This window comes from Adiantum capillus-veneris, chromosome 4 (assembly GCF_014529385.1).
Source record: "Adiantum capillus-veneris isolate H3 chromosome 4, ASM1452938v2, whole genome shotgun sequence".
Taxonomy (NCBI): domain Eukaryota; kingdom Viridiplantae; phylum Streptophyta; class Polypodiopsida; order Polypodiales; family Pteridaceae; genus Adiantum; species Adiantum capillus-veneris.
The window spans coordinates 169951195-169978113 of record NC_140934.1 but is presented as its reverse complement, the minus strand read 5'-3'; the positions used below and the strand labels follow the sequence as shown (position 1 = coordinate 169978113).

General features: G+C 44.7%; 1 protein-coding gene across 5 annotated transcripts in view; it reads left to right on the top strand.

The window, feature by feature from the left end:
* LOC147460347 (Nucleotide-sugar transporter family protein) overlaps nucleotides 1–26919 on the top strand; it is a 122955-nt gene that overhangs the window by 60404 nt on the left and 35632 nt on the right. For all 5 annotated transcript variants that reach the window (XM_086511424.1, XM_086511422.1, XM_086511423.1 and 2 more), the window contains 2 exons: nucleotides 16776–16974; nucleotides 17050–17193. In XM_086511424.1, coding sequence (XP_086367550.1) covers nucleotides 16776–16974; nucleotides 17050–17193 — 343 coding nt within the window. The remainder of the gene's footprint in view (nucleotides 1–16775; nucleotides 16975–17049; nucleotides 17194–26919) is intronic.

Here is a 26919-nt window from a genome sequence, read left to right as displayed (position 1 = left end):
ACTATCTCAAAGAGGGGAAGTGTTTTGGTTGTGGGGAACAAGGGCACATCTCTGCAAAGTGCCCCAAGAAGGCACAACAAGGAAAGACTGAAGACAGGCCATAGAGTTCTAGAGTAGCAGAGAAATGTGGCAGAAAAGGCAAGATGAAAGCAGGACTGGTACGGGATTGCACGGAAACTGACCCAAGCTAGATAGATGAAAGTACAGAGCTTTATCGAGCTTGGGGCAAAGTGAAAGATCAAGAAGACCTTATCTTTTTTTATGGAGGAGCCCAGGCCAACTTCATTTCGCGTGAATTGGCGGTGTGGCTCGAGATTACGCCCGACACGATGGGGCCACCGGCGGAGGCAGCTCTAGCGGCACCCGGACGGGATGTAGCCATTACGCCTGTCATTGACAAACTTCGTTTGCATTGTGGGGGGTATTTAGGGCACGAGGACTTTTACATCACGCCTTTGGAAGGGTGTGACGTCCTCCTAGGAATCCCTTGGTACCATAAGAACAACGGCATGGTCGACTATCAGGCTAAGAAAGCGACTTTGACAACTGAGAAGGGCAAAAAAATTGTATAGATGTAAAATTGAAGGGCGAGTCCGTCCCTATTGTATCGGCTTCGGCCATTTCAAAATTAATGAAATCCAGTCTTTTTGTTTACTCGATCTATTTGAAAAAATTGAATGATGAGCATCGAACGAACATGTCTGAACTAGACAAAGAACGCCAAGATTTTCTCCACACACATGGTGATTGTTTCTTTGAAGGCCTGCCAGGCGAGTTACCCCCATCTCGTCCTGAGGACCATACTATTGATCTGATTCCTGGAAGCACACCACCGAACTGGCCATCTTACCGTGTTAGCCGAGCCCAGAATGAAGAAATCATGAACCAAATGAAAGACCTTCTTGAAAAGGGTCTCATCCAGCTGAGTACTTCACCCTACTGCTCTCCGGTTTTGTTGGTACTAAAGAAAGACGGATCTTGGAGAATGTGCATTGATTATAGAGCTCTCAATAAAATCACTATCAAGAACAGATTTCCGATTCCAAGGATCGATGATATTCTTGACCGACTTCCGGGATCCTCTTGTTTCAGCAGGATTGATTTGAAAAGCGGATATCATCAGATCAGAATCGCTCCGGGAGATGTCTACAAGACAGCTTTTCGGACAAGCTTTGACTCATGAATTTATGGTGATGCCTTTTGGACTTACCAATGCTCTAGCGACTTTCAACTGAATGATGGATAGGATTTTTCGAGAGCATAGATCTTTTGTGGACACTTTCTTTGATGATATTATAGTTTTCTCCAAGGATGAAGCAGAACATCGACACCATCTGCTACAAGTCTTTCAGGCATTGCATGATCAATGCCAAAAAGAGCGAGTTTTTCTTGCTCGCGATATACATTTGGACACTACAGATGGACCCGGCCAAGATTGAGACTATCTGCGATTGGCCAAACTTGAAGAATGTTCATGAAGTTAGAAGCTTCTTGGGCTTGTGTTCTTACTATCGGTGGTTCATTCGGAAGTTTGCAGAGGTAGCTTCCCCTTTGCACATTTTGACTGAGAAAGCAGTCCCTTTCTCGTGGGGATCGATAGAGGTGACTGCCTTTCAGACACTTAAGGAAAAATTGACTACTGGACGAGTGTTGGCTTTGCCAGACTTGCAAAAGCCATTCAAAGTTTATTGTGATGCTTGTGGTCATAGTCTGGGAGCGGTCTTAATGCAAGAAGGCCATGTGATTGCTTATGAAAGCAAACTGTTTTCAAGGCCAGAATTGACAGCACAGATTTATGAGAAAGAGCTATTGGCAGTGATCCATGCTCTTACTCAATGGCGTTATTACCTACTCGGAGCCGATATCACGGTCTTTATTGTTCATCAGAGTTTACGCTACTTCTTGTCACAGAAGCAGCTTTCGGAAAAGCAGATGCGGTGGGCTAACATCTTGTCATAGTTTAACTTCCAGATTGTCCATGTTCAGGGACAAAAAAATTTAGTGGCAGATGCATTGTATCGGAAGCCCCTAGTCTTGGCTATTTCCGCGATTCATCATAGAAGCTTCGAGGATATGGTTGATCAGTACGCCACCGATCCGGATTTTTCCGATGTGTTAACTTGGATACAGAGTGGGAAGATAGTGCGAGAGTATTCCATACGCGATGGCTACTTGATGAAGAAAACAATGCTATGTGTTACACAACGGTTGAGGGAAAAGGTTTTGACTGAGTGCCATTGTCCACCTTGTACGGGTCACCGCGGCATTTTTACCACCTTGAAGGGTGTGGAGCGTTATTTCTTTTAGCTGAGACTCAAGAAGGATGTGGACGACTTTGTTTGCAGTTGTTTGGTATGCCAGAAGGATAAGTTTGACAGGCATAAGGCACAAGGATTACTACAGCCTTTACCCGTTCCCACCCGCCTGTGGGAAAGTATTGCAATGGATTTCGTCTTTGATCTCTTGAAGACACAGAGTCGGCACGATGGCATTTGGATCGTCATTGACAGATTTAGCAAACAACTCACTTCATTCGAGTGAAGAAAACAGTCAAGCCGGACCATTTAGCGAGACTGTTCATTGCACAAATATTTCGATTACATAGCATGCCTGAGACAACAGTCTCCGGCAGAGATCCTCGATTCACGAGTTTGTTTTGGAGGGCTATTCGAGAGAACATTGGCACACGGTTGCAGTTCTCGTCATCATTCCACCCGCAGACAGATGGGCAATCTGAGATTGCAAATTCAGTTATTCTGAATTTATTGAAGTCTTACATCTCTGATCAGAAGACTCAATGGGAAATTTTTGTACCTTTGGTGGAATTTGCCTACAATAACAAAGTTCACTCTTCATATGGGAAGGCGCCATTTGAGATAATTGAAGGTGCTCCGAAGGTTTCACCCTTTCTCAGCACTAAATACAAGATTTTTGAAGCCGACCAGCACACGAGGGACTTGGACACTGCTTTTGCCAAGGTCTGGGAGGCTTTAGAGAAATCTCAAGAACGACATAAAGAGGTAGCAGATCGACATCGACGAGATTTAAAATTAAAGAAAGACAATTGAGTGCTCTTATGTATTGAGAAGGCACGCCTAAGGAAACGAATGGGAAAGGAGCGGCTTTTTCCAAAGCTTAGCATGAGGTATTATGGCCCTTTCCAGATTGAAGAAAAGATAAATGATGTCTGCTTTCAACCCAAGCTGCTCGATACTTGGAAGATTCACAATGCATTCCATGCGAGTCTCTTGAAACCTTTTAAAGGTGATGTGCCAGTTGATGGGGAGCCTGATGAGCAACCCAAAGTGAAAGAGAGCGAGAAGATACTCGTCCCTGAACAGATTTTGGCACACAAGGCAAGAAAGATGAAAGGTAAAGTGATTCGGCGGTTCTTGGTTAAATTCAAGAACTATCCGGCATTAGATGCGAAGTGGATGGAGGAGGAGGACCTAGCACATACTCCTCACATTTTGGACCTTTACCTTGAAACATTCGGTTTAGCATAGTCTACTCCGATAGAACCCCGAACCCAGCAAGGGTGAATCTGGTGCAACGGGTTTGCACAAGAGGGGAGTCACTCCACTCCTTTGTCAACAGATTACCTCGATTTGAATAAGGTCACTAATGTCCCCTTTGGGTTTCAAGGATACTAATGGGCTGACTGTATTCTGTTGTATGACATTATGAAACGGAATTCCCGAAATTGAATATGATTGATTTGTACTCTCTCACTTGACTTGTTTGAGTGCAGGAACTGAAAGACGAATTGACTGCAACATTTCGGTCTCATAAATCTCTATAGACATGATCGCAATAAGTATTAGTTAATTGGGTATCAGTGAGGTCTGGAATGGATCTAGATGCGATTACTAAATACGTTGCTGACAGTCATGGTCTGAGATTTGGAATGAATTGATTTGTCATGTGATGTCCTGTGATGTCTTCTGATGTGACTGTTGTCTTGGTACAAGTGCTAGATGTGTCGTGTCTATTGCGTCGGTACTAATAGTCAGTGTCTACTAAGACAGTTTATGGCCTCTGTCTATTTTGCAGGCGTAATCGAGTACGATTACAATTCTTTGAAGAGGGGGGTATGTCACACATTGATGATGTGGCAACGCAACCCGAACACAACACATGGTGACGTGGCTGACTGTGCAGACACCCTAAAAATGCGTTGACTGTACGACGTCCGGAAAGTGTGCAGATTGGCTGACATGGCAGTGTACGGATTTTCCGCGTTTTACGGTGACTATTGACGTAGCTTTGGTTGTACGGATGTCCTTAAACTACGCTGGTGCTTTTATTGACAGATTTTTGACAGGATGCTTTTGGAGCTCATTGCTTTTGAGTTTAATGCTTTTGGGGCTCTACTTTTAGCAACCCTTGTAAACCCTTATAAGTGACCCAAGGGGCTCACTTCTTAGAGCATCTGGACGCAGAGTTTGAGAGTAAGCGGTAGTTGTACTTTGCTCAAAGATTAATATGAAAGAAATACCGAAAGGGGCGCCAGTCTTTGGGGCCAATCTCTCTTGGCACGGAACTGTGCCGGGCCGTGTCAACTGTTAAATTTGTGAAGTGTTTTGAAGTGAATCTCTGCTATGTCGCGACAGATTCTTGACTTGGGGTGTCTAAGTTTGTTACCACATACATGCCAGAAAGAGTCGGGGATAGTGGGCAATCCTGTTTCATTCTCAGAAGCAATGATTTTTTTCTGCCTGAAGTTACATGTCTTTAGACATCTTCCTTCGGAATGCAGCTTCTGGCAGAGTGGGGTATCTTGAAATGCTTGCCACGGAAACCTTAGCAGGTTACAACTTGGAAATCTTTCACCAAGTGTCTCTTCTTGAACCGATAACCTTGGAGGTCGAGTGTGATTGCTATGTCTTGGGACTACCATCACGTCTATGGAACTCTATCTGTCCAAGAGCTTATGGACCATGCTATGGTCGACTACCATCACGACAGGTTTCAAGACAGAAACACAGTCGACGCATCCTGTTAAAAATCTGTCAGTAAAATCGAGAATGCTTTTTGAGATTGATTAAGACACTATTTGAATTTTGTTTGAGGAATTGTTTGAGAACTTGTTTGGTGATCCTGTTTGGAATTTGTTTGAAATGGATGGTATTTGTTTTGAGCCTGTCTTAGTGGTGCTGATTTGAATTGTTTGGCTCTGGTTTTAATATTGGTTTCAATGATGAATGATTTGCTCCCGGGAGGAGTACTATAGAGATTTGATGTTTGAGAATGCTTGCACATACTCATGGCCTGGATCCTTGTGGTTATTTGCTTGGGGGGGGGGGGGGGGGGGGGGTATTGAATTTGACAAGTGCTGTTTTTACTCATGGCCCGGACCTTGCTATGTATGGGGGGAGTAGTATTTGTGTTGTTGTTACTCATGGCCAGGACTTGGATGGTTATTTACGGGGGAGTATTAAGAAGTCTGAGTGGTGGTTACTCTCAGCACCTCCAAACGACATAGACTATGGTTTGGGGGGCGTTTGATTGTAAACGGCCTCTATATCTCATGGCCCGGACCTTTTTAGGTTATTTGCAAGAGGAGTGATGAGGGAGTCATTGATGGTTATTTGCGGGGGAAGTGTTCATCGGCTGCTATATGTTTGTGTGTCTTGTAACATGCATATGTGAGCATTTGTGCTGCATTGTGGTATGCCAACCGTTGAATATTCCTAATTGGGTGAGATTGCGTGGGTATGTAATTATTAGTGCATCGAGACACCCGTTCACGATCAGCGCGGTCTGGGTGTGATGGCTAATTTTGCTACGCTGGAATATCAAGAGCTCCGATCTGGAATGAGAATATACTCCCTATTGGATGAGATTTTCTAGGAAGTCAATGACCAAGGATATTAGAGCTCCTATCTGGAATAGTGTTGCATTTTTTTCCGAGAGTGAGTGCTATCTTTATATCCCCGCATCATTGCACCACGGCATGCATACGCATTTTTGTCACCGCCACTGTGTTGCATTTGTTTGCATCAGCATTATCACTGTCAATATTGTGATTGTTTGAGATGTTGTGCTTAATCCTGGTCAAGGAAGGTTGGTCGTTTTTGCAGTGCTCGAGAAACTCAAAGTTACAGAAGGATCTCAAATGATGGTCGCGACACGGATCAACATGAAATACCAAAGTGATGCTTGTAGTGTACATTTTGATTTCAAGTGCTCATTCCATTTACAAAGTTATAAGGTTGGAGTTTTTAGAGCAGGCATGATAACAAAATAAAAAAAATGAAGGGATGCCTTTGGGGGCTCGTGTCTGCTCGTGAGAGAGAAGAGGGAGATGGGGTTCCATTTGTGCCTTGCCGGCTGCTAGGGAAGCAAGGTGTGAGCATTTTTGAGAGTTTTGTTGAGAGCATACATTGTGTAATGCGCGCGCGCGCGTGTGTGTGTTCTTCATTGAGCCGAGAGAGAGACCTTGGTTCTCTGTTTCAAATCGAGAACCAAAAAGAGTATTTTCGAGTTGTAAATCAAGCCAAAGGGAGAGTCGAGGGCTCGCTCATGCTGAGAAGAGAGTCTCTCTGAGTGAAATCGAAGAGAGAGAGAGAGAGAGAGAGAGAGAGAGAGAGAGAGAGAGAGAGAGAGAGAGAGAGAGAGAGAGAGAGAGAGAGAGAGAGAGAGAGAGAGAGAGAGAGAGAGAGAGAGAGAGAGAGAGAGAGTTTCTCCCTGTGGGTTGCAGGTCATGCTGTAAACGAGGAACGAGAGAGAGAGAGAGAGAGAGAGAGAGAGAGAGAGAGAGAGAGAGAGAGAGAGAGAGAGAGAGAGAGAGAGAGAGAGAGAGAGAGAGAGAGAGAGAGAGAGAGAGAGAAGTTGCCCGTGTTGCAAATCGAAGAGAAGAGAGAAAGCCTTGCTCTTGCAGGCTTTGTACTCAAATCGAGGAACCAGAGAGAGAGTACTACTCTGCTGCAAATCGAGAAAGAGAGGGGGCTCGTCTGTGGGCTGCCGAGAGCAAGGGGAGAGAGAGAGAGAGTTTGTCTCTCTGCAGTGATTGAGAGAGAGAGAGAGAGAGAGAGAGAGAGAGAGAGAGAGAGAGAGAGAGAGAGAGAGAGAGAGAGAGAGAGAGAGAGGGCGCTTCCCTGTTAAGACGCAAGAGACAGGGAGAGAGAGTACTCAGCCTTGCTGTGTGCTGCCGAGAGTTGGAGAGAGAGAACGAGTGGCTCAGCCCTGCTGTGTGTGAGAGAGAGGGAGCGAGCCCTTATCTCTGCAAAATTCGAAGAGAGAGAGAGAGAAACTAATTTGTTTCTTTCTTTACCTTGAAAGTCATTAATCCCCCCCTCCAACGGAGGGTCCCCACAAAAGAGAGAGAGAGAGTCTCTGAACGGGTTTAAAAGAGAAAAAAAGAGCGATTGGAAGAGAGAGAAGGCTTTGCACTGAGCACAAACGAGCTTGTGTCCGAGAGAGAGAGAGAGAGAGAGAGAGAGAGAAGTTCTCTCAGTGTTGGGTCCGAGAGGAAGAGAGAAGTTGAGAGAGAGCGTTAAAATGCCAAAAGTGTGAGTGAGAAAGCGAATTTGCATCCAAATTAAAGGGGAGAGAGTGGCTCACCGTCAAACGGTGAGAGCTGCTCTCCCACTAGTTTTTTATTTCACTCGTAGATTTCAAGCATTATTACAAAGACGGCCATTGAAGCTTGGACTACCGTCAAACCGCACAAGAGACGGCGCAACGATCACCATTAAAGTGAAGACTTCTTGCCTAGCTATTCACACACTTCACGCACTGTCGTTTTCATATAGCCACTTGTAGCAAACTTCCTGAAAAGTTGTAAGTTAACAGAAATAGTGAACCTTTGTAAAATTTAATCCTCGAGGGTCGTGAGAATCACTCTGAGCCTCGCCATCGAGTTTCGACTTTCGACGCAGCGATTTCAAAGCTAAGTTTTCTCTCCTTCGCTCCATTTTGATATAAAAGCAAAGCAAATATTTGTAAGAGCGATTTACGCTCAGACATCATAATATAAACACAGTTTGTGTATATTCTCATTGTGTTGGTTCGTAAGCATTCACTATAACATTTTGTTACAAATCTTCACCATATTTGTGCCTTTGTCGTGTTTGTTATTTGCAAGTGTGTCTAAACTCCAACCACTCCAGCGCTCCCTGGCAGCGGACATTTAGCACATTATTTTATCTCTAAGTTCCCTCCATCTTTCTCATTGGGTTTTGGGGGGTTCATATTGCACTTATCATATATCTTTGTTGGGTATCTGGGTTTTTTTTTGGGTCGTTGTCCTCTTCACCTTGTCCATCCAGACATTTACCAGACAAATAGGAAAATTGATTGTCCCTCGGAATGACCCTTGGAAATTTTTGTGCTACCCTGAGTTGTTTTGTAGACATAATGTAATCGCGGACGATTGCTCTTCTTTCAAGAAGGGGGGATGTCACAAACTGCTGACGTGTCAAGCCACTGAAGACCCGGTTGGTTGGGGGTTTCCAGTGTCAGCCCCAGCCCTAGCCAAACCTACAGATCCAGGCCGAGGGGCATAAACCCTAAGAGAAGAAGCAACAAAAGAAGTTCCACCAACTTATGGAGTTTGGCCGAGTGACCCAATTTTAAAAGATGGGTTAGGATCAAAAATCCGAACCCCCAGCTAACTTGAAGACCCCCATCCGATGAGGCCTAAATTCAAAGGGATCCACACGCAAACACAAAGACTTGCGGAACCCATGATCCTGTTTTGCGTTGACAGTGACTTTACGGACCTTCGCAATTCGCGTTGTTGGCTGATCACGTGGCAAGTGTACGGATTCCTTAAAATTGCTCTTGCTGATTTTCAGCGCGTGCTTTTGGACCGGGATGCTTTTGAGTTTGAAGCTTTGCATGTAACTAGTTTTAGAGGCCAAGGGTCTTTAAACAAAACTAAAAGTGTAGACATTAAAGTTGATTTCCGACCAATGTTGGCTTCTTCTAAGTTGGACTTTTTCATCCTCGACAAAATGATCTTGATCTTCACTAGATTTGTTCTTAAGAAAACACTTGCCGATAGGATGATTTGTCTTTTCCACCAAGTTTGTACCGTACGTACGTACGGATCCTATTCGTATAGTACATCTGTACCGCATGAATCTCTATCGTAGGGATAATATCCATGCGTAGAGTATTTAAAAGAAAAGCCCAGCTGTTTGTATGAGTTTGGTTTAGTGGGGCGTGGATATTTTTAGCCCTTTTATCAAAGTTTGAAGTCGGCTTTAGTCTACATCATAACCAGAGGGTCTCTGTAGAGTGGTTGTAGTGCAAAGAGGACCGAACGCCACTTTAGGGTTTAGGGTGTTGTCTTGGCAATGAGCATTGTCAATTGTCACTTTGTGGTATTGAAATTTGAGATCATATCATCATATAGGCCACATATATTTTGTTTGAAGTACGTGTACATGGTAATAGTTATTGCGCAATTGCTAACGTATAGGTTGCAAGTGACAAGTCGTTTGATTGATGTTTGGGGCAGGTAGGTCTCTCCAATCAGTTATATAGAGTGATATTTTAGATGTTTGTAGGTTTCCTATTGTAAAATTTCTAGTAGTTTTTTATTTTTTTAAAGGTTTTTAAACCAATGGTGCGTATTTTTACGTACCTTAAACCTTAATCCAAACAAGATTGTTGTAAGGTGCAGCGGAAGTGAATGTTGAATTTTGCTCAAGATGAGTGCTCCAAACTGTGCTCAAGGTTCCTTTTACTTACGGAAGGGAGAGCCTTTCGTTCCTTTAGAGAGAGAGTGCAATGGACACAAACAAAGTGGATGAACACTGTGAATGGAAGTGCATGAGAATGAGAGAAAGAGAGAGAAGAGAATATGACACTAGAGATGTTGTCAAACCCTCCTGCAAGGGCCCCACTCTCGATGGCGAGAGTGGTCTACTATTGATTGCACAATCTGGTACAATGGCTGATGCAATGAGTCTAAATGCTTGCTATGTCGAGGTCGACGGTGTGGATGACGAGGATGAGTCTAATGCTGAATGCTTCGAATCGCTGAATTGCTGCTGTTTGCAAAAAACGCTAACCTTGTTGAATTCCTGCTGCTTCAAAAACACTATGCTGCTGGCTCTTAAGCGCTGAATTTCTTCTACAAAAATGCTATGATGCTGGTGCTGAAGTACTGTAGCAAAACGCTGAGTAGGCTGGCTGAAAACGCTAGATAGCAATTCCTAAAAAACGCTGTATTGCTGAGTCTTTTGCTTGCTGAAATCCCTTGCTGAAAATGCTGGCCTGAGGTTGTCCAAAACGCTAGCATGCATGAGGGAATCTCTGATCTGTGACTGAAATCGCCAGGCCTTCAGGGAATGAAAACGTTGGTGGTTCTTTGCTGTGGGAAGAAAACGCCAGGGCTTCTTGCGGTTGGTCTTGCTTGAGAAGGTGCCTGTTGAGCAATGCTCCTGCTGCCTCTTCTGCCAGAAAGTGCTAGCTCTGGTTTGCTTATATATTATCTTGGCAAAATTGCCCTACCTAGTTCCCAACAAAAGTCACTTAATAAATAAGTGAAAAATGTCAAAAATAGGGAAAATAGGTTTTAATGCACTGGAAAATTCCCTTGATGGATTCTGATGGTAATGCTGATGATCATGCTGTGTGCAACCGGAGGATATGCATCTAGTCTAAGTGTCTGAACATGCATGGTCTGCGAACAGACTCACAAAAGTGCCAGAACACTTCCTATTCTAGACTGACTTGACTGAACTGAACACTGGTCATGTTGTAGCTTGTCCACGGACACATAGGCTTGGATGTGTCACGTGACATCCCCTTCTTTTCAAAGTGAGGTATTGGTACCGAACTGTATGGCGTCGAGGGAGATCGCCAACAGGGTCTGGAAGGGACTCTTCGCCGGTCCTCTCTGATGCGTGAGTCATGCGATACTTGAACTTCATAAAGGTCTGCAACGCTTGCTTCTTTGGGCAGAAAGGCAGAAAGGCTTCTGTAGCTCCTTCAATGCTTCAACCGTGTCTATGGACGTAGGTCCAGTTGAAAATTCCTGAAACCACTTCCAACACAAAAACATGAACATACCTATTCCATGTAAAGTGATTGGAAAAACTCTTGTCTTTTCTAAAGACTGTGCATGCAATGTAGATGAACAAAGAGACGGAGTGCCAAACCGAGCACCACACACACGCAAACAATGAGATCGAATCTTTCTCTTCTGATCTAAATCAATCAATTGTGGCAATTCACAACGGAAATGCCCATGCTTAGTGCTCATACTTTCTTGTGTTGTTTCGACAACTATGTCGTGCCAAGGAAGAGACATGGAATGTAACTTCCTTGAATGCATACTTTTCAGCTTTTCATGAATAATCCGCATACATCCGTACTCATTCATGAGTGAAACGTGCTCAACGTACAATATATCATGCCTAGGAAAAGGGATCACATAAAGACGCTGACTAAAATACAGGAAACGATCACGAATGAAACACTCAAACAATGCGTGCTGACGAATCATTCGAACACATAGTACTTCCTGTAAGGGTTCTTTGGACCTAGGCTTGAGAGCCAAGATCGGTTCGTCGTGTTTGATCGGATCTGCCTGGGAGCATGGGGAAAGGGGGTGCTGTGGATCTCGACTCGACTCGAAAGCCAAGATCGATTCTTCGTGATTGATCGAATCAACAACGAGGTCAGCTTCGCTAGAAAAGGCATCAACTAAACCATCATCCTTGTGAACAATCACAGCTTCTTTCTGCAAATGATCATGCTCGTGAATAATCACATCTTGATCATGCAAATCATCATGCTCGTGAATAATCACATCGTGATCATCATGCAAATCATCATGCTTGTCATTGTCATTTAAATCATCATGCTTATCATTATCATTCAAATCATCATGCTTATCATAATCATGCAAATCTTGCAAAGAAGAGACTGAGAGAGTCTCCTTATCTTGAATCCTTTCAATCTTCGCTTGCACATTAGAAATGAGAGATAGAGAATGAACAACTTGCTCTCCACGAATGACAATGGGAGAGTCACTTTGGGCATTGAAAGTGAACGTATTTTCCGCCCAATCAATGAGAGGGTTATGTTCACGAAACCATCGAATGCCGAAAATCATATCACAGCCTGAGAGAGGAGAGACGAAAAATTTTCTATGGAAAGCAGCTTGTTGAACTGTAAACAACACATCAAGGCACTCTTTTGTAATAAGAGAATCCATACCGGGAGCGAAGCCAGAGACCTCGAGAGGAGATTTCTGACTAACCTCTAGGTGGGCTCTCTCAGCAAGAGAGGGACTAATCACATCATGCATACTACCTAATCACATCATGCATACTACCTGGGTCAAACAATAGGACAAAACATTGCCCCCTCTTATGACCATAACATTTAATGAGAGACTCATCAATGGGAGGGTCAAGAGAAACTTGGGGCACACTAGTGTTGTCATTTATTGCATTGACAGAGGAAGTGGGTTCTTTAGATTCATTCGATTCAAGCTTAAGACGTGTTCTTTTATGTGACCCTTAATGTGACAATGAAAACAACGACCTTTCTTAGAATAAGTGCTTTGCTCTTCCGACGTGATGTATCCTCCTAAATTCCTTGTGTTACCTTTTCATCTGGAGTGAGCTTAGGTTTAGCAATTGTGTTAGCTTTATCCTTAGGTTCACTTTGAGAGTTCTTTTCTGAGAAACTATTGGAAGATTGGTTAGAAGAGTTACCGTTCTTACCGTTCTTACCATTCCGAGGGTTCTGAGAAGTCTGAGAGGTACTTGTGGAAGTCTTGTTTTCCTTAGGCTTTCCCTTGTTGTACTTCATCTCCTGTGCGAGAGGAATCGCTACCGCCTTGTTGAGATCGATTGGATCGAGCACCTCGACATTATACCTGATATACTCCTCCAATCCATAAAGAAATGCCTCCTTGCGCTTTGCATCCGATTTGCGTAATTGAGTGCCGAGCTGGAAAACACGATTAGAGAAAGACATCACTGTCATACCATTTTGCTTGAGAGCGCGCCAATCGTCCTTCAATCGTGCGAGGTATTGAGGTGGCATAAACCGCGCCTTGAGCTTGTCTTGAAAATCGGCCCAATTGAAGGAAAGGGGCGTGAATTCGTCGGCTTCCTCTAGGTGCACGGCTAATTGTGCTTCTTGCCATGCGTGGTACCGATTGATGTCATCACCGGCAAGGTACATAGCTGCCGTCAAAACCTTGTTATTTCCTGTCTTCTTAGTTGCCGCAAAATAAGCATTAAATTGATGCAACCAAGAATGAATAACCGTAGCATCCATCTTACTATCATACTTACTGAATTGGATCTTCTCTGTGACTGGGTGGTGGGAATCCAAATCTCGACTTATGCCACTTGATGAACTACCAACATCTTTTGGTTGGCTCGGACTTTGAGGCGAGAACATGTCGGACCAACTCTTGCATGCGTTGCTCACTCTGTGCCGCACGCTCTGCTTGTCTTGCTTCGGCCGCGAAGCGCGCTTGATCACGCTCACGCTCCAAGCTTTCTTGTCTGTGTTGGCGTTACGCTCCAAGACTTCCTTTCAATTCTGCTTTTCTTTCTAGTTGTGCCATCGCAACGCGATTCGCTTCTTGTTGTTGTGCCATCATCTCCATCATTGTCTTTTGTCAAAGCTTCCATAGGATTTGGTGCAATCCCTGGTGTAGATGGCGAAGGGGGAGGGTCAGGAAAATCTCCATGGTGAGAAAATTCTTGTTACTACTTTCATGCCCATCACCTCTATGCGAAGTATCCATTCCGCTTCGGGTGATGACCATACACTGTGATCTTTGGTTCTTAAGTTCACGAGGAACTTGGGGTCTTGTGGGTCTTGCGTTCTTGGGTTCTTTGGGGTCTTGAGTTCTTGAGGTTCTTGAGGGTCTTGAGTTCTTGGGTTCTTGGGGGTCTTGAGTTCTTGACGTTCTTGAGGGTCTTGAGGTTCTTCTTTTGCTTGCAATCTGTATTAGAGAAGGATCTTCTCTTCACCCGAGTTCTACTCTTTTCCGCGGGCGCACCCCTTGGTGGCCTTGCGCTCACACCAAGGTTGCTTTTTCCCACCTCACGTCGATTGGCCGGCTGCCAAGTGCACGGTCTGCTCTCAATGAGTGAAAAGAGGCACAAGAGGAGGCTGGACAAGCCCTTCTTTCTTGGGTTTCTTGTCACTCTTCAAAAACACGATTAGGAATCGCACGCCTAAGTGAACTTGGGTTCGTGCGACCTCAACAAGCAAAAAAATTTCTGCGGTTCTTGTGGTTCTTTCCTTGAGTGATACAGAACACTACCAAAGCTCTGATACCTATGTAAGGTGCAACGGAAGTGAATGTTGAAGTTTGCTCAAGATGAGTGCTCCGAACTATGCTCAAGGTTCCTTTTACTTACAGAAGGGAGAGCCTTCCGTTCCTTTAGAGAGAGAGTGCAATGGACACAGACAAAGTGGATGAACATTGTGAATGGAGGTGCATGGGACTGAGAGATAGAGAGAGAAGGGAATACGACACCAGTGATGTTATCAAACCCTCCTCCAAGGGCCCCACTCTCGATGGCGAGAGTGGTCTCCTATTGATTGCACAATCTGGTACAATGGCTGATGCAATGAGTCTAAATGCTTGCTATGTCGAGGTCGACTGTGTGGACGACGAGGACGAGTCTAATGCTGAAAACTGAATGCTTCGAATCGCTCAATTGCTGCTGTTTGCAAAAAACGCTAACCTTGTTGAATTTCTGCTGCTTCAAAAACGTTATGTTGCTGGCTCTTAAGCGCTGAATTTCTGCTACAAAAACGCTATGCTGCTGGTGCTGAAGTACTGTAGCAAAACGCTGAGTAGGCTGGCTGAAAACGCTGTATTGCTGAGTCTTTTGCTTGTTGAAAGCCCTTGCGGAAAACGTTGGCTTGAGGTTGTCCAAAACGCTAGCATGCATGAGGGAATCTCTGATCTATGGATGAAATCACCAAGCCTTCAGGGAATGAAAACGCTGGTGGTTCGTTGCTGTGGGAAGAAAACGCCAGGGCTTCTTGCAGTTGGTCTTGCTTGAGAAGGTGCCTGTTGAGCAGTGCTCCTGCTCCCTCTTCTGCCAGAAAGTGCTAGCTTTGGTTTGCTTATATATTATCTTAGCAAAATTGCCCTACCTAGTTCCCAACAAAAGTCACTTAATAAATAAGTGAAAAATGTCAAAAATAGGGAAAATAGGTTTTAATGCACTGGAAAATTCCCCTAATGGATTCTGATGGTAATGCTTATGATCATGCTATGTGCAACCGGAGGATATGCATCTAGTCTAAGTGTCTGGACATGCACGGTCTGTGAACAGACTCACAAAAGTGCCAAAACACTTCCTATTCTAGACTGACTTGAGTGAACTGAACCTTGGTCATGCTGAAGCTTGTCCACGGACACATAGGCTTGGATGTGTCACGTGACAATTGCATACCTTACGTATTGTATTTTACATATGGTTCAACTTGCTTTCCACAAATAGTGCGAGGGTTTTTACTCTGTAAAAACAATTCTTCTTGTAGAGGATGAATGACACTTTCTAAAGGCAGTATGGTTCTTTCTCTGTACTGTCACAATTTGATTGTACCTATCTAGCATACTTTTAAGTAAAATAGCAATTGTCTCTTCATGAGGGACTTGAAGCTTAATATAAGTTAGTTGAGTAATCAAGGTTTTTATCTTGTTAAGTTGTTAACAAGAGCAGCTAAACTTTCACTATGCTCCATGTTCATTGAATATATCTGTATCTTTAAACTGATAATGAAATGTTTAGCAGTAGCACGAAATAAAGTGGATAAAATTATTATTCAAGGCAGTTATGATAACATCTAATGCTTGTTCATCCTTTTGTTGTAAAGCTGCGGTCATAGCACGAGTTACTGTTGTAGATGTCCCTTCTTCGCCTTTTGATAGTGGTTTGATGATATTCCAAAGCCCCTTTTTTATTAGGTATCCTTTGTTTTCGTTTGCCAGGTATTAAAGCTGGTACCATAAACTCTTGGTTGCCATATGATGATTAGTAGCCTTTTGTAGTAACAAGGGAAAGCCTAAGGAAAACAATTAAATATTACTATTGAAGCCTAGCTGTAGAAATTTCAAGTAGAAAGACTAATGTCAAGGTGGAAATAGTCTCGACCAAAGAATGTTCAGAAGCAGAGGAGGTATTGTTGGGTGTGAATCCTCAATTGTATGCTAAAAATAGTTTTGGCCAAATCTTTAAATAATGTGAACACCAACAAAATTATGGAAAAACTTGCAGACAGCGTGAGATTTACGGAAGGACTGTCAATTCCTTTTGTAGGATGCTGTAGAAGCTGAATCAGAGGCTTTTACTGTGTCGAAAGACCCTTCTTAGGCCAGGGCAATTCATTGATGCAATCTTAGTTTCAATTTCATAAAGATCGACTTCTGCTTCTCCTCTCTGCAGGCGGTTTCTTTCGTGAGAGCTTCAAGCCGCAATAGTTGGGTTATGGCATGTTTGGTTAAGTGAGGCTAGGCTCTGATACCATGTTGCACTTCACCATACCCGAGGGAGAACAAAGAACATGAAGTCTAGGCTACACGGGTGGCATTCAGGCATAACAGTTACAATACTAAGTTCAAGCCCTTGTTATGATTGCCTCCTTTTCGACTCTTTATTTGGTGTATGTCTCTTGAAATTAATATATATGTGGTCTCCATTAATTGTAAACATGTAGGATACACACATTCAGTCGAACATTCAAGCTTTCTTGAACACTTGACTTTTATGTTCAACTTGAGTGTTTTGTATGCGACATAAACAGACAGCTTTGTGCTTTTGCAGAATCAAGCAGTCCTCTCACCAAGTTGGGGCTCTTGCTATCTTGCTTGGAGCATCATTGCTTCTTTGTATTGGAGAGAGCTCAAGCTCCAGCAAATCAAATAATGCACATAGAGAGGCCATATTATCTGGTGTGCTGCCCACTCTGATTGCATCTATCTTATCTGGCCTAGCATCGACTCTGTGCCAATGGGCAGCACAGGTTTCTCCTCTGTTTATCAATAATGTGGTTCCAAGAGGATCTTGTGATCAATTTTAACTTGTACTTGTGTTGTAGGTGAAAAGGAGAAGCTCGTACTTAATGACAATAGAAATGTCAGCTATTGGAACCTTGTGTTTATTTGTCAGTATGCTGTGGTCACCTGATGGTCAGACTATAAGACGACATGGTTTCTTCTATGGGTGGACTTTGTATACATTTGTGAGTTGTAGTACTTTGCCTTGGAATGCTTATTCACACACGTGACTTTGATTTGTCAGTACTTATCTATGTGATAATTTATCAAGATTTCATAAATTTCAAGGCATCTGAATGCAACGATTATAAAGATTAAAGATGTTAAGAAAGCCGTTAATAATCAATCTTTGAACCGAACTTTTGCAATATGGAACATACTTTTCGGGAGGGTAATGCCATAAGCTGAATTGTTTAACTGTTTCTGCAGAAATCAGGTTTACAGTTGAGCAATGACTCTTAGTTGATGCATGCATTGAGGCCATGAATTCATCCTCAAATGAAGAGTTTGTCTATGTTGATTAAATCTTTTCTTGTACTGATCTTTTTTAGTTCCAGGCTCCGTGATGGCTGAATGACCGGAAACCCCCCCACCCCTCTCTCTCTCTCTGGGCACTAAGAAAAGTGGGAGCAACGGAGAAACCTCGAAGGAAAGGGCACTCATTCCTCCGCTTCCCCTCCATGGAAGCGAAGAAAGACTTCTTGAAGAAGAGGCCGACTCTAAAGAAGACTGGCATCTTTCTTGGAGATGACCTCACCCTCTCGCAGTTTGCTCATATGCAAGAAGTAATGCCGGAAATAAGAGCAGCAAGGGAAAAGGGGAAGATTGATTTTTACAAGGATGGAAAGGTGGTGATATTGGAGCGACGCCCCGCATGACGGTGCGAGACCTATGGGACCACACTAAAGATGGCAACCTGGAATTGTAATGGGTCACTCCGTCTTGATGTAGGGGCCTTTGAGGATAGCTTCACGGGGAGAGACATCATTTTCTACTCTGAGATGCTTCAAGCACCTGGACAATCCATGCCACAGGTGAGCGGATATAGATGGGATACAGCCTGCAGATCGGAGCATCGAGGACGGGGCTCAAGGGGAGTGGCAGTTCTATTCAGGGAGGAACTGCAGCCACTGATATATATATAGCACGCAAGGATGAACATGCTAGGTACATGTGGGATGAGGCTCAGGGCAGAGACGGGCAGATACCTCTACATTGCTGTTAGTGCATCACCTAGAGGACAATCCCCCTTCGCTATTTTGGATAATGACATATGGGAGTTTTCCAAGGATGGTGACATTATCATACTAGGGGATTTCAATGCTAGGACTGCCCACCACCAGACAATATTTTATGATACTTCCGAAGAGATGCTTAGGGAGGTGGACGTCACAAAGATGGGTCTGTTTAGACTATCACAAGATGAGGAATATACTGAATATAGCAGATACTTGGTAGATATGGGAACCGCACATAGATTGGCCATTGTGAATGGCCTACAAAGATTTTCGACAGCTGGAGGTTTTACTTGCTTTCCACATCATCGTAAGTGCCCGAGGATGCCCGACATCATGCGTTGTTTGAGAAAGTATTACATCGGTCGTTGAAGACATAGTAACATGGAATGGCCATTTTTCAGGTCCCCGTTCCCATCTGGTATACGTGGGCTCTAAAGTCTATTGTGAAGCTTTCTCATCTAACTGTCGAATCCCTGCTCTAAAGAGGTCAGTGATCTTCCTCTGTGAATGTCTCCCACGTCCCGATCTCCTCAAGCGACCTTCCGAGTGTGTGCGTAGCTCTAGCAAAAACAACCGGGGCATCTTTGATCTTGATATCTCATGACTCTAGCCAACGGTCCAAAGCCCTCCCTGAATAGACAACAAAAGCGGCCTCCTATCTCATATCTCTGGCTCCATGTGACACAATTGGCAAATCCTTGCCTCTGTTGGAGCCCGATACCCTCCTAAATCTGCCAATTTCAACCTCTAACTGATGTGATGATGTGCGCATTTGACCAATAGCACATCGTATCCCATGGGATAAATCAATGTCCATATAGGCTGCTCTGATCACATATCCATCCTCTGTTAGTTGGAGAAGATGCTCTCTATTGAAAGCCATCTTCGTGTCCAACTCGTGTGTCGGTTGTATCCATGTGCTTCTGGTATCTAGCTGGATTAGATCGTGACGTATGAGTCTAGTGATCCTTGTCCTTGTGAGAGATAGAGAGGGTGCATCCAAGGAGTACTGGAAGGGAGGCAATTTATCCATGGTGAAACCATGTAACTAAAACCATGATGCCGTCCGCCCATACGAGCATGCTGTATCCCTCTGTAGCGCTAGCTGTTAGGATGACTCAAGGGATAGCTGATTATATCTGTCTCTGGAGAGGTCCCATAAATTGTGTATGAAGGATACTGATCTAGTAAGTGCCTCTACCACAAGAGGGGGGGCAGCCAGCTCGGCTCGAATAATCTCATGTGGCATTGAGGCCTTAGCCCGAATCATCTGAGAGATCATGGAGACTAAAGGCCTCTCCATACATCTCCATCCATCAATGTTCCCAGATCTGCCATGATGGTCCATTGAGGGTCCCCAAATCTGAACTCCGTAAAGCATAGCTGAAGCCACTAGAGTGTCAAAAAGCCAGAGCTTTGTTCGAGGCTCCTGAAACTGAATCTGCAAACACATCTTCTCCAATCCTCCCAAGGCTGCATAAGCTCTCGTCAGTCTAGTCTCTGCTGCTCCCCTCAAAGAAAACACCGGTTCACTGAACACTACCCCAAGATAGGTGTATGCATTTGTATACTCCGCCGTCTCTTGGCCATATGTAAATATGGGTGCTGACCCCTGACCCACTGTGGTGTGGTGTTAAACACCATAACCTTGGTTTTCCCCAGGTTAACAAACAATCCACTATCATGAGAAAATGTGTACAAAGCATCCAGGTGACGTTGCATTCCCTCTGGGGAGTTAGAAGTGAACACAATATCATCAGCATATAACAATAGTGGGATCCATGCCCCTACGAATTGTGCTCCTCTATCACCATCCCTCTCAATGTAGTCAGAAACCTCATCCACCTTCATATTGAATAGTGTAAGAGACAGCGAGCAGCCTTGTTTTACCCCGATAGTGGAGTGAACCAAATGAGATATCCCCTCTGGAGTGCGTACATGCCTCTCCACTGATCCCCCAAATCAACTTTGTGGGTACCAGTCTGCGCAACCAATCTAGCTCTGGGCACTGTATCAAAAGCTTTGCGGAAATCCACAAATAAAAAATAGAGCCGTCTCCCATGTGATCTCCCCTCCTCAGTAATGGTTCTCAATGTCAGAATATGATCAAGAGTAGAGAAACCTCTCTTGAAACCCGCCTGTCCTGCTGCCCGTACACCCTCTCTCTGTGCCCATCTACTCAGTTGCTGCTCGAGGATGGATGCGTACAACCGTGCTAATGCGTGTCCAATCATGATAGTGCGGTAGTTCCCAGGCTCCATAGGGTCCCCTGACTTGAAGATAGGTACGATAGTGGACAAACTCTAGGTATCACATAGGCCTTCGTACAGGCACAATTGAACATCACTTCTAAAAGCTCTACAAGCAGATCTCTGGCATGTATAAGATGCTTTGCTACCAGGCCATTGTGATCATATGCTCTCCTAGTCTTCATCCTGTCAATGGCTTTCTTTACCATCTCGGCGGTAAAGAAAGCACATGCGTGTGGGCATGGTTCTCGCGTATCCAGAAGATGTGGTTGCCCCAAGACTGTATAGAGAGATGATGCATAATGATCCCATACCTCTGAAGAAGTGATGACTGGTGGGGGAGAGTGCTCATGGAAGAGTCGCCATGCCTCGCCTGAATCTAGGCTCAAAAACAACCGATATAAATCTTGCTTTAGTTGAGCTAGAAATGCCTTCTTCTTCCGTCGTACCAAACGGCGAGAAGCATTCCGTTAAGGCCTGTGAGTAATGACTCCTAGAAGTACCTCCCTCTAAAGTCGGGCTCTGGTCTCTTTGCACTCCTCATCATACCAGCTCTTCCGGGGTATGCTCCTAGAACGTCATTGTTGCCCAAGCGCAGTGTGTGGGTATGCCTCTGTTGCTGCATCCCGCAGTGTCTCTATCAGTGTATAAGTGAGCTCCCCTAGAGGTCTCCCCGGATCCTTTGTACATAAGCATCTGTAGATACCGTCTATGTAGACAAAGTTAGTCTCCGAAGTAAAAGTGTATCGTGTATGCGTAGATATCTGTGTCAGTCGAGCTGTGTTGAATTGGAATGAGACGGTAGACGTGAGGAGGGCATGATCTATTGCTACCTCAATAGGCCTGGGCTCGACTGTAAAGTCCTGAATTCAAGATGGCAAGTCCATGTGGAGTCCCCAAATCTGTCAGATATCCCCCATATCCAGTGTGCTCTTCATCCTGCGAACACCTGGCCAATCCCATATCAATGACATCCAATTCTCTCAACATTTCCTCTGAGGTATCGTAGGAAGCTGTCTGAAACTGGCCCGTCCTGGCATTAAAGTCTTCCACAAGAATGACTTATCCATCCCTAGAGAACTCCCATATGTCCGCATCCAATATCATGTACGATGACTGCCCCCTAGGCAATGCATAGTGAGAAGTGCTGGGGGCAAAATAGCATATTGCAATAGTAGAGTGCCCTCCTTGTCTCCGCTCTCACTTTGACCCACATATATCTGGCCTGCTCATCTCTTCGAACAATACGAATGAGGGGTTGAAACTCCTCCCTGAATACGACTGCCACACCTCCTGACCCCCGTCCTCTATGCGTTGATCTCACATCTTGCCTACAAGTAGTCTCCCAATGGTATCCCATCACTCTAGTCTCTAGGTAATGTGCCGCTGGGAGTTTGATGCGTTTCCGAGTAAAAAATAATGTCTTTTTCCTTAAAGCTATCCTCAAATGCGCCTACATCTAGCTTCATTGATCCATTACAATTCCATGCTGTCATTTTAAGGTTGGTTCCATAGGTCTCGCACTGTCATGTGGTGCCTTTTTGCAACACTACTCTCCCTCCCCTGTAGAAAGCAATTTTCCCTTTCTCCCTCGCCTCCTTGATCTCTGGCATCAGCTACTTCTGTTAGAGTGAGGTCATCACCCAAAAATATCCCAGTTTGCTTGAGTGGTGGTCTCTTCTTCAGGAATTCCTTCCTAGCTTCCAACGTAGGGAAACGTATAATAAGTTCTCTTTCCTTGGGCCTTCCTTTCTCATCACTTCTCTTCTTGCCAACTCTCCAAGCACCTGTGTGTGTGGGTTCAGAAATACCCATGCACTGCAAGAGCTCTTGCACTTCTTCTACTTTTCTAGTGTCTTTGAGACCTGTGGCACGCCCATGAAGGGCTCTAATCTTTCTCTTTTGCTCCTCCTCAATTGTCATATTGATGATAGTGGATGTCGTTGTGGCTTCAGGCATCTTATCTTTTCCTTTCTTTGCGTCCTTGATCCACTTTTCAGCTTTATCAACCTTCTCTTGTGTTTTGAATAGGTGCTCTGCCCATGAAGAGGTTGTTCGTGCCTACTGCTCTTCCTCTTCCCGCAAAGTTTTCACCTGCTCCTTAATGCTTTCGAGCTCGTTTATCATCGATGGTTGATTTTCTCCCTCCTTTGCGGGGGTATTTTTGTAAGTTGTGAGGTCTCCCTTAAGTGCTTCTATCAATGCATCCTTTTCATTCATGTGTTCTTCCATTTTTGATTTCCAATATTCAAACGTAGCAAGTGCATCCTTTAATCTTTTTTGCATCATACATTCCATTACATTTACTTTTGCCCTCACAATCGTCGGCATTTCTGCCTTCAATGATGTGTACATCTTGTTCCGCTTACTAAGCATCTCTTTGTCGAATTCTTTCCTCATATCTGCATACATAGCTTTTTTGTAAGTCTCCGTATTTGCATACATCTCTTTTCCAATGTCACCCCTCAAAAGGCTCAGCTCCGCCTTAATCATCACTTGTACCTTCTCAAAAATTAAGTCATCTTTGACCCTAGAAAGTTTCTCTGCTCTCACAGAATCTAGCGATAGTGTGCTCTCTCGAATCCTCTGCCTATATGTTGCTTTTGATTTAGGCAGGTTTTCATAGATATCGTCATCTCCGAGGTCAGCTGCTTGGTCCACGACCAGCACGGCCGTGTAGAAACACGCTTGTGCCGCCTGTCTTGCTTTGCACATACCTTCTTGGTGCTACTTTACTGAGAGAAATGAAATGTAATATTAACGTTAGTCTTCAAAAGGCCAAAATGACCTACGAGACCAAAAGGTTACATGTGGTGAATCTAATACCAGGTCTGGGTACAAAAAGTACAAAGAATTGAAAAGAAAATAGTGGGTAGGAGTGGGGTGAAAGCTGATACAAAGGGAAGACAAAGGGTGAGTTGATACAATGGAACTCTCTGACAGTCGAGGCATCATATACGTATACATCAGTATTTGGGATGGCTCCTATGTCGCGCCAGTATGGTATGGATCCTCTGTCGTAGTCTGCGTCGATATCGAGAGTGCCCTCTCATCCGTGGGTGGCGGGATCGCCCCAGCTCTATCGCCCGATCAAGCAGTATGCCTTTGCTACCTCTGGTGTTGTTATGCTGTGGAGACTGCTCGAACTCCTCTGTCTGCGACTGAAAGAAAACTGTGATCTTCCGTTGTCACTGGATCTCTCATTGTGCCCCTCTTCAAGAGGTCCTCTCTGTGTTTGCGAATCTCCAGTAAGTATAATCCGAGGCATCTCTGATCCTGGTATCTCATGACTATAGAAAGTGGCCCAAAACCCTCTCTGAATAGACAGTGAAAGCGACCTCTTATCTCATAGTATACTGGGCAGTGACAGATGTAATGTAGCTCTGTCTCTGGCTCTATCTGGCACATCTGACAAATCCTGGACTTAGCGGGTACTCCTCTAAATCTGCCTATCTCGATCTCTAGCTGATGTGAGGATGTGCGTATCTGACCAATAGTGCATCATATCCCGTGGGATAGATGAGTATCCATGTATCCTGATCTGATAACAAAACCATCCTTCGTGAGTTGGAGAAGATGCTCTTTATAGAAAGTCATCTTCGTACCTAGCTCATGTGTGGGTTGTATCCATGTCCTCTTCGTATCCAACTGAATCAAGTCTTGTCTGATGAGCTTGGTAATCTTTGCTCTTGTGAGGGGGATGGAGGGTGCATCCAGAGAATATTGAAATGGGGGTAGCCGGTCCATACTAAAGCCATGTAACTGAAACCAAGATGCCATCTCTGGATACCAACATGATCTATCTCCTTGTAATGCCAGCTCTCGCGAAGACTCTAGTGCTAATCGAGCATATCTGTCTCTAGGGAGAGCCCAAGTGCTATGCATAAATGAAACTGATCGAGTGAGTGCCTCCACTACCAATGGAGGAGCAGTGAGCTCCGCCCGAACAATGTCATGTGGTATTGAGGCCTTGGGCCTAATCATCCGAGAAATCATATACACCAATGGCTTCTTTATACATCTCCATCCGTCAGTATTGCCAGCTTTGCTATGATGATCAACTGAGGGGCCCCATATCTCCACTCCGTACAGCATGGCCGAAGTGACCAAAGTGTCAAAGAGCCAAAGCTTTGTCCGAGGTTCCTGGAATTGAACCTGCGAACATATCCTCTCAAGTCTCCCCAATGTTGCATAGGCTCTGTTCAATCGCATATCTGCTGCACGCCTCAGGGAAAATACTGGACCACTGAAAACCGCCCCAAGATAAGTGTATGTATCTGCACTCTCCATAGTTTCTCGACCATATGTAAAAGTGGGGGCGGACCTCCTTACCCACTGCGCCGAGGTGTTTAAACACCATTACCTTGGTCTTACCAAGGTTTACAGACAATCCACTGTTCCATGCAAATACATGCAATGCATCCAAATGACGCTGCATCCCTTCTGGAGAATTGGAGATAGCACAATATCATCAGCATATAATAGCAACGGAATCCATGTCCGTGCAAGCTGAGCACCTCTATCACCCTCTGTATGTACATAATCTGAAAACTCATCTACATATATCCCAAAGAGAGTCGGAGATAGGGGACAACCCTGCTTCACTCCAATGGTGGAGTGACCCATGTCGGACATGCCCTGAGTAGTGCGTACCTGTCCTACCATTGTCCTGTATAAAGCTAAGATCCCCTAGATCAGCTCTGTGGGCACCCCCATGTCTTGCAATCTGCGTATGAGTGTGGCTCTTGGCACTGTATTAAAGGCTTTGCGGAAATCCACAAAGCTACAATATATCCTCCTACCATGGTGTCTACCCTCCTCAATAATGGCTCTGAGTGTCAAAATCTGGTCAAGAGTGGAGAAACCTCTCCTGAACCCTTCCTGTCCTGCTGCCCGTATGCCCGCTCTCTCTGCCCATCCACTTAACTCATGCTCAAGAATTGATGCATATAGCCTAGCCAGAGTGTGACCAACCATGAGGGTTCGGTAATTCCCGGGAAGCATAGGATCTCCCGACTTGAAGATAGGCACAATAGTGGACATAGTCCAAGTCTCAGGGAAACCCTCATACATGGTCTATTAAACATCAGAGCAAGAGGCTCTGCAAGCATATCTCTGGCATGGATAAAGTGCTCTGCTACTGGACCGTCATGATCCTGTGCTCTTCCTGTCTTCATCTTGTCAATGGCTTTCCTTATCCTCTCAGCAGTAAAGAAAGTACATGTTTTTGGGCATGCCTCTGGAGGGTCAGGCAAAGGTGGCTACCCCGATGCTGTATAGAGAGATGTAGCATATTCCCCCCATGTCTCAGTGGAAGTGATGGCTGGCGGTGGAGAGTGCTCATTGAAAAGCCTCCATGCCTCACTAGAGTCCTAACTCATAAACAACTGATACAGATCACACTCTAATTGAGATAGGTAAGCCCTCTTCTTTCGTCGCACTAGGCGGCGGAAGATAATACGTGACTGTCTATGTGTAGTAGTACCCATGAGCACCTCTCTCTGTAATCTGATCCTCGTCTCTCTACACTCCTCATCATACCAACTGTTCTGAGGCATGCTCCCAGATCGTCTGTGTGTAGGCTGGCTGTGGGGATATGCCTCTGATGCTGCATCATGGAGCGTCTCTGTCAGAATCTGGGTGAGCTCATCCAGTGGTCGTCTTGGCTCGACTGCATAGATGCCTGTATATCTCATCAGTGTACACGTGATCCGTCTCCCTTGTGAAGGTATACCGAGTATGTGTGGAGGCCTCTCCCGATGGTCTAGTTCCCACCACGAAATCCTGAAAGGAAGGAATGAGTCCTGGCGGAGCCATTCGACATATATCATAAGAAATATGAAGCGAGCGAAGCTTACCAATGGGTTAAAAAACCAAAGAAAGAGCAACCAAACAAAATGTGGGGGGCAGGGGTTGTAAATGAGCAAAAGAGATACACCAAACGCGTTTCGCTATTACTAAGCTCATTAGTGGTTTGCTCGCTGTTGCTTAGAGAGGCCTGCGCATGCTGCTGAGAGAGACTTGCGCGTTGCTGCCCGCCATGCTTTAGACGAGAGAGAGAGAGAGAGAGAGAGAGAGAGAGAGAGAGAGAGAGAGAGAGAGAGAGAGAGAGAGAGAGAGAGAGAGAGAGAGAGAGAGAGAGAGAGAGAGAGAGAGAGAGAGAGAGAGAGAGAGAAATGCAATGAAATGTTATATTAACGTCTTCAAAAGGCCAAAATGACCTATGAGACCAAAAAGTTACAATTGGTGAATCTGATACCATGTCTGAGTACGGAAATTACAGAGTTACAAAGAACTAAATCTAAAACACTAAGAAGAAAGGAAATAGGGGGGGGGGGGGGGGGGTTGTGGGTTCAGATGAAATCTCTCATCGGTCGCTGTCGGATCTCATCGACCTCCTCCATGATCAGTACTTTGGTTGGGC